The 8,506-nt window shown below is 53.3% G+C and overlaps 1 protein-coding gene across 10 annotated transcripts in view; it reads left to right on the top strand.

The window, feature by feature from the left end:
- Positions 1 to 8,506, top strand: part of PHACTR1 (phosphatase and actin regulator 1) — a 551,155-nt gene that overhangs the window by 539,049 nt on the left and 3,600 nt on the right. For 9 of the 10 annotated variants that reach the window (XM_027601439.2, XM_027601442.2, XM_027601440.2 and 6 more), the window contains 3 exons: positions 1,458 to 1,519; positions 5,620 to 5,760; positions 7,881 to 7,957. In XM_027601439.2, coding sequence (XP_027457240.1) covers positions 1,458 to 1,519; positions 5,620 to 5,760; positions 7,881 to 7,957 — 280 coding nt within the window. Of the gene's footprint in view, positions 1 to 1,457; positions 1,520 to 5,619; positions 5,761 to 7,880; positions 7,958 to 8,506 lie in introns of those variants that run through there. The other variant, XR_003521322.1, reaches the window with a different exon arrangement.

The raw sequence follows: 8,506 nt of genomic DNA on the forward strand, positions 1-8,506 counted from the left end.
AGATAAGATCTTTAAGTCCAGAGGAAGGAGCTCTCTCTCTTATATGGGGGTGGGGGCCCTGGGGGGCATGCTGCACTGGGGTCCTCTGGTGACCCTGAACAAGGTCCTGAACGCCACCCCCCCCCCCGCAGTCACAGCAGTCAAACTGTGCCCCTGGGGATGTTGCTCAGCTCTACCCTGCCATTGTCCCTCCCAGTGGGAAGTGTGGCCACCTTCAGCGTGCGTGGCCTCCGGCTGTGGTGGCCGCTGCTGGGCTGGCAAGGAGGAACTGGGGGGACCCGCTTCTGTGCACAGGGGCTTCCCTCGTTTAAAGACCCATCCTGTCCTGAGACGACTGAATTGCAGGGGTGCACTGCTTTGATGAGTTACGAAACAAAATTCAACAACAGGGATTTCAAAATGAGAGAACAAGTGCCCAGGGTGGTCTGAAGACCACCCCGAAGGAGGTTGCTTTCACTAAAATGCCCTTCTAAAGTCAGGGGCCGAGAAGCAGAGGCCCTCTCTGATACGGTTTGATAGACAGTATTAGGCCTAGACCCGTGCCTCCGTCCCTGAGCCCAGGAGGAAAGTGACTTTGTGCCCACGGTTGACCGCTTTGCTTACAAGGAGAAATAAGCCTGCACTCTCTGCCCTCCGTATGTCTGCTCCATTCCCCCAGACCCTCTTGTATGGCTCTTTGAACATCTGATGAGTAAGTCAGCCCACATACTAAGCTGAGAACCTTTAGACTCCAAAGTCGTCTCTCCTGAGACACTCCTTAAAAAGTCTAAATGCAGGCCATTGTGTCCCACACTCTGGCCTCCCACCTGCTCTGTGGACTTCTTGGAAGATTCAAAGAATTAATGGAATCAGGGCTTGCGAAAGGTGAGCGTTTTGGAATTCCTCCGTGCAGCCGGGGCTGCATTTGGCGTGAGCCGTGCCGTTTCCGTAGCACGTGGCCGGCACCCCCGCGGGCCAGCCCCCTTTCCTGTCCCCACAGAGCACCAGACACGAGGCCACATCACAGCGAGCCCCACCCCCCCCCCCCCCGTCCGTCGCTGGGAGGCCCGAGGCAGAGTTGAGCGGGCACAGGCCTTGTCCCAAGCAGGGAGCCTCACCTCTCCCCCGATGCCCGCCTCCGGGCAAACAGCACCCCCACACGTGTAGGACCTACCTCCTTGCCTCGAAGCCACACTCCTCAGCCCAGCATTTCTGCCTGGAGACTTGAAACCCCCCATGTGGCATAAAGAAAGCAAAGCGAGAAGGCCAGCCAGCTGACCATCCGTTTGAAGCCGTGCGGGCAGTTGGGAGAGCATCCCACAGGCAGGCCGGAGGGTGGCCGGGGCCGAGGACAGGAGCTCGCCGCCGCCTTTCTCAAGTGGTGAGGGGCTCGGCCTGGAGCCTGCAGACGTTCAGAGGATACACCTGTGTGTGACACTGTTTCCCGGAATCAAAAGCATCTTCACCGTTTCTTGCAGCTCGGAATGAACAGGAAGAACAAGAGGAGAAGAGAGAGATCAAGAGGAGGTTAACTCGAAAGGTGAGTGGCTTCTCCACGTGGGAGCTGGGACAGGAGAGCGGCGGCGCCGGGCCACTCTCTCATGGGTCCTGCTCCTCGGGTGTGAGAGCCAGCGGCTCTGGGCTCCGCAGGACCTCTCCCGGGGATGGTGGTCGGCTCGGTATCAGCCTTCTGGCTGGTGACGTTCTGTCGCCTGATTTTGTGACACACACCCACCCCCAAGCAACTTGAGGGCAGGTGCATTATATTTCCAATCACAGTGAATATTTTGTTTTTTTAAAATATTCACCAAATTCACTAAAAATTCACCTCACCAAGCTTTGGAAATTCATTGCCAAAATCAGTAGTTCAAATGTAACGCCGTTCTGGGCTGTGACCCTGAGAGTTTCCCTTGCGTCCTCTGATATTATTCCCTACCTATTAACTGAGAAGTAACGGACTGTATTATGCCAGATCCAATTTGAGTTACTGATTAGGAAAATGCCAAAAATACTGATAACTTTACTGAGGGTGTTTGAAAAGCACTTAAAGTCATAAAGCTGGAATTTCTATGTATTTTAACCCCAAAAATAGACGGCTTGGCAGCACAGAGTAAACCCGAATGGATCTAATTCTATATGAGTGGCCTAATAACAGACTCTTATTTGAGGCTATTCTTGGATGACGATGACAAGTTTAATTAATTGATGGTACACCAGAAATAATACTATATTCTGTCTGACTAAAATGTTTTTAATCAGCTTCCTACAAGTGACCATCTTAAGAGAAAGATACTCAAATCTTAGAGACGGTTAAGAGACCCATTAAAATTAATTTTTAAAGGTTTACTAATGGATTTTTTTTTCCCCTAGAAATATTATATAAAGGAAGAAATTCAGAGATCCTAAAACACCGTACCAATTATTAGGGTGATGATGTGTGTCTCCTGGACCTTCTCTCCATGGAGCATCCCAAGCATCTGGTGACAAGCCAAGTGTCGCCCCAGTTATAAGTAGGATAAGCAGGTGCCTGCAGGGCCAGGTGGTGGGCGGGCGTCCCCCTGGTGGGGACCTCCAGAACGAGAGCTAAGTGACCTCACTTCATCCGGGTGCCCCACCCAAGTCATGGTTTGATACTCTAAGTCCCTCGGAGCACCCGGTCTTTGGGCGCAGGGCATCCCCCTCTTCCCAAGCCTAAGTAGTGAGGGGGCCTGAGGAAGAGGCACTAGCTTGTTTTAAGTGTGTCCTTGAAACGACCAGGCTACCCAGAGGAGGCTGGTGATAACCCGTCCTTCCTGACACAGAAAGGTCTAGACATTCAGAAAAAAAAAAAAAAACCTAAATCAAATTTTCATCAGGTTCATTGGGGTTGATTGCTGGGCCCAGAAATTCTCCTAAACTTGAGGGGTTTCTTGCTAAAAACTCGTAATAGGAAAATATTGAAGCATACGTTTCCTTCTTACAGAAACCCAGCTAACGGCATCAGTTGGCAGCAGGGCAAGGGAACGGGGTTCCCTGCCCACCCACCTCCCCGAGGGTGGGGGCAGCTGGGAATGGGGGCCCCCAGATAACCCCTCGTTTTGACAGGGGCTCCAGGACAGGAGAGCTGGCTCCTCTTCCTTCCCGGCAGGAAAACTGCCTGAGAATTTCACCTGCCCTCCCCGGGACAGGCTTGGGGAATGGAGACAAAGGAGTTTAAGGGAAGGGAGAACTGTTTTTAAGGGAAAAGCTGAAAGGAGCTTTCACCTCTGTTTTTGCCAACGGAGACGGGAGCCTGCCAGCAGGTGGGGATTCCGTGGGGCCTCCGGGCCCTGGGCAGGTTCTTTCCCCCTGGAGCCTTGAGCACAGCGGGACCAGATGCCAGTGGTGGTTTTCAGTTACCCACAGCCCGAGGATTTCCTCAATAGGGTTCCATTTAACGTTAAGGTACCAGTGAGAAAAATGAACCCCAGGAGCTGATGCTGACAGCAACAGACCAGTCTTTTTCTTCAGCCAAATTGAGACTAACCCAAAAATGACATGCTCCCCCTTTCAAAAAAAAAACAAAAAATGCTAGCTAGCTACATGGATGGATGGCAAGAAGGAAGGAGGGAGGGAAAGACGGAGGGGAGGAAGGGACATGCACTTGAGTCAAGTTGTATTAATAGTGGGATTTGGGTCTCAAGTAATTTACTCTTCAGTATCTGGTTGCAAGTGATATTTCTGCCACAGATTGAAACGTAAGGCTGCCAACCCCTTCTGCCAGCCCACCATCCCCAGAAACCGGACTTTGGCCACAAAGATGATTTCCTCACCCTCTGAGGAGGGACCCCAGGTTCACGTGCCCCAAGAGCTACATCAGCCACCAGCCAGAGGCCCCTCTGGGCACCAAGGAGCCAGGGGCATGAGCCTGTGCCCACAGGGGAGCATCCCGAAGCTGGTGCCCTCCTCATTCCCTCCCTCAGAGCACTTGGGTGCAGCGCCCTATTGATTTGGAGAGATGCTGTCTAGAGTCTCCATGGGATTCAGGCATGAAAAATAGTCCCTGACCTTTAGATCTAACATTTCATTTCCTGTTCACTCCGGACTCTCTGCCGTCAAGTCTTTTAGTAAAATATCCCGATCATGATTTCTAGAAATGACCACTAGAAATTCCATGCTTAGCCTTGTTCTGGTCGTGGTGAATTAGAAATTAAGTTTGTCCAGCGCCCCACGGTAAATTTTGCCAGTCCTAAGAAATACAAGGGATTTTGAGTGGGAGTCCTTATGTAGCGGGGAGAATGTGGAAACAGTGTTTGTATGTACTTTCATGACAGTGCAAAAGCTCCCTGAACTCGCATTTTAGAGAACATGTTTTCGAGTCAGGACAGGCTGCCACTCTTGTTCACAGCAACTCATAAAGCCTGGGGGACCTGTGGTTTCCGGCGACAAGCTCGCACTGCTGCCGGAAGGCCCCGTCCCGGGGAAAGTCAGGGCTGCCTCAGCACAGACTGGAACCACTTTGACGGGGAGCTACCCGCTGTCCAGGCGAGTAGGCTCTGCTCTTACCTGGAGCCTCGCAGTCCTGGCTCCATTCTGCCCATTGCCAACGGGCAGTCCTCTGACTGGGCATGTCCACCGTCGGCCAGCTAGCAGCACGCCAGGGCCCTCCAGAGCAGCCAGGAAACAGAGAACAGCCGGGGTGCTTCGGATTCCCGTGGGGGCGGCGGGGGGGGGGCCTTTGCAGTAAGATTGTATCTGACTGTATTTTCTTCTATTAATAGAAGTAAATGGTCCCGGGCTTAGAGGAAAAATTGCTTTTAAATAACATCAGCTTAAACCTCAATGGACAGCCTCCTAAAGAAAGAGTGACAGTGTTGCTCCAGAAGAAGTCAACTTAGTGGCAGGAAATGCTAATAAAAACATCAGCCTTGTGCTGTTCAAGTGCAAAGTAAGGGTGCTAGTGACTAGGACAGGGAGGCAGTGAAGTCACTGTGAACTCACCCCCTCCCCGCAGACCCATCCCATGGGTCTGTCCCCCCCCCCGCCCCGCTTCCCTGGCACAAACCCCGCCTCGCTCTGCAAGTGTGGACTGGCCTTTTCTTTGAACTTCTTGAGGAGCAGGGTCCCCGCGGACCTCCTAGATCATTGCTGCGTACCCCTGAATCTGCATGTTTTTGCATATACACCTTTTGTGTCTAAAACACACACACACACACACACACACACACACACACGTGTAAGATGATTTACAAACCCATCCTGCAGAGTGCGCCCATTTTGACACATGGTCGTGGACATAGAAAACCAAAGCAAGACACCAGCACGGTGTTAGGGGCCAGTCACCTGCTGGGACAAGTGGCACAGATGTGGGAAGATCCGTACCCACAGGAGTCCGAGCTGCTTGTGAGGAGGCGCTGCCCTGTCGTTAAGGAAGAGACAGCCTGGCTGTCTGTCCCGATAAGCCTGTAGGGAGTTCCGGGGATAATAAAGCTCTGTCTCTCTCGGAGCCCTGGAAGAGGCGCAAGCCCAGGCGTCAGAAGCCCTAGCTCCCCAGCCGGGGCCATGCCCCACACTCGCTGTGGGATGTGTTGGTGGCCTCTCATCTTCCCCTGTAAGTGCGCAAACCAACCAGGCCACCTGAACTCCTCTGGCTGATGGGTCCGTCTTTTTCCTTCTCTGCAGCTCAGCCAAAGACCCACGGTGGAAGAACTTAGAGAAAGAAAGATCCTCATCCGTTTCAGCGACTACGTGGAGGTGGCTGATGCTCAGGATTACGACCGCAGGGCCGACAAGCCATGGACCCGCCTCACGGCGGCCGACAAAGTAAGCAGAGGAGCGGGGGGTAGGGGGGGCCTCATGCCTCAGTTTGGAGCCCATAGCCAGTAGCCAAAGCAGCATCAAAGCCATGGTCACGGTGTCCCTAAGAGGGTGCTGGGTGGCCGGGGCCTGCCGAGGGCACTGCTTGCCCCACTCCCTCCACCAGGGCTCACTGAGCTGGCGCTGCACTGCCCTCGAGAGGGCACAAGACAGTCACATATCATGCGACATGCGGCAGGAGGAAAGGCTGCGAGGGAGGCTGGGCCCAGAGGAACAGAAGAGCACCCAGGCGGGCACAGAACGGCTCACGAGCACCAGGCTCCATGCTCTGCGCAGACTTCCAGGGAAGAGGACGCTGTCCTCAGCACCCAGGAGGAGTCCCCCAACCCAAAAGAGACAAACTCACTGTGTCTGCGGGCATCATAACCTGCTGGGAGAAACGGGACAGAGAGCAGAGAGACCGTAAAACCTGCCTCCCTTCGCTAACCCCTCATCCATTTGGAAAACAGAATAATCGGAAGTTGAGTTCGTTCTATAGGAAATGAGGCAAAAGATGCATCATTCTGGGGCATCTGGGTGGCTCAGTCAGTTGGGCATCTGAGTCTTGATCTCAGCTCAGGTCTTGACCTCGAGGTCATGGGTTCGGGCCCCGCATTGGGCTCCCTGCTGGGAGAGAGACCTCATTCTTACTGTCCACCAGACCATGTATCAAAATGAACTCTACTTCGTAATCCTTTGTGACTCTAGTCCAGTCATCATGAGAGACTGGGAGAGCTAAGGGCCTTTAAAAAAAAAAAAAAAAAAAAAAGGTCTACATTAATGACTACGTCCAACGTGCAAGTGACGCTGGGGAGACACTGGGGGCCTTCTCTTGAAGAGGCCTGCCTTTGCCCCATGAATTCCCAGGGCCGGTGGCTTTCTTAGAAAAACCACTTGTATAAGTGGCAAGGACCTCTGCGGCGAGACTCTGGCCCGACCAATCGCAGGGAGCGTGCACGCAGGGAAGCTGCTATACGTGGGTGTGAATGACGGGACCGGAGGCAGACCGACGTTCCCCAAGTGCTTGCCACAGTGTGGGTCCGCCACACAGGTCCTGATGAGCGGAAGCCTCTGCCCTCCTTTTAAACATAGCACTCCTCTCTTCCCTGTGTAGGCGTCTGTGGGGAGTGACCCCAGGGATGGCCCCACCAGCCACTAGGCACACACACACACGCACGCACGCACGCACACACCCGGCAGTTATGTCACATAAACAGGAACGGAGGAAGGGGCCTTGGCCCTTTTGTTCGCAGGCTGACTGCGGTGTGCTGAGCAAGGATGAGGGGATCAGCTGAAGCCGAGGGAAAGTACAGCGTGTCTCCACACGCGCGTGCTCAAGTTGTGCGTAGCAGCAGGGTGGGAACCCTAGTTCCGCACAGGCTGCTCCGGCAGAGGAACAGGAAGTGATAACCGGGGCTGGTAAACAGGCACACTGGGCACCTGCCTTCTCAGGGGGGGAGCCCCGCTGATCCCACCTAAAGAATTTCAGCCCCCAGGGAAGAAGCGAGGTTTCCTCCAAGGCCAGACCTCTGTCCCACTCGCTCCTCTCCAGTCCTGCAGCGGGATGCCCGGCCCGCCCCGGGCCGCAGCTCCTCTCTGTGGCCAGTGGTGGAAGGAGGAGGCCGTTCCCACGCAGCCCATGTCCTTGATGATGACCTAGATCACCTCAGAGTCAACAGAGCTGTATAAACGAGTGAGGGCTTTATAAATGAGAGGGGGGTGCTCACCATTAATTCCCTTAATTTGGTTGAGTTTGACCCACACCTTCTAGAAGGATCCATCTTGAGGCATCACAGTGCTTGTGGCGAGCTCAGGTCATTTACCTAAGGGAGATGAGAGGTTGCCATTTCACGGGCGGCGCTCCGTGAAGACAGGGACACTTCGGACAGTTTGCCAGCTCTAGCCGTTTGCATTTACATTTAGCAGGACGAGGATTCGTAGTAGGTGCTGGGTGATTTTTCTTTTTCCCCTCCCAGTGAAAGAGTTCATTTTCCACACTTTGCCATATGGCTTTGTCAGAGCAAATGGAAATAAAAGGCAAACTCCTTTCCCTCTTCCGCATACTCACAGGCTTCTCTTCATTCCAGGCTGCCATTCGAAAGGAGCTCAATGAATTTAAAAGCACTGAAATGGAAGTTCATGAATTGAGTAGACATTTAACAAGGTTAGTGTATCGAGGGGTTCTTTCCCCCCCACACACACACTGTAATATCTGCTTCCAGACGGAACGCTCCCATCTGCCGCCGGGTTGCAGGTGGTGTGGCAGGTGTGGCAGGGGAGAAGGTAAAGGGTCAGCGTGAAGTTCCCCTGCGGGGAAGGAGCATTACAGCCCAGGCTAAGGGGGACCTTCTGAAAGCCTAGTTTTTAAATTATCCAAACGAAAGACCTGATAAGTGCCAGACCACCAATAACACCAGAGTGGGTTTTTATGGAAACTTGGGCTGAGAAGAAAAGACCATTGACCGTTTATAGCCAGTCAGGCCGAGCCAAACCTGGGCAAAAGTACCAAATCCACATGGCACTTCCGAGGTGTGTTTGCTCCTGTGATTCCATGTCCCCATGTCCACCTCTGGGGAGACTGGAGCACAGAGAGACTTAAGGGGCTGAGAGAAGGTCACATGGCTAGCTAGTGACAGAGTCATCGACTCAATTCTTAGGACTCGTACTAATCGGTGACCATTTTAGAGAAAGGACGTACCAGCTCTGTAGTGCT

Source organism: Zalophus californianus, chromosome 7 (genome assembly GCF_009762305.2).
Source record: "Zalophus californianus isolate mZalCal1 chromosome 7, mZalCal1.pri.v2, whole genome shotgun sequence".
In the NCBI taxonomy this organism is placed as follows: domain Eukaryota; kingdom Metazoa; phylum Chordata; class Mammalia; order Carnivora; family Otariidae; genus Zalophus; species Zalophus californianus.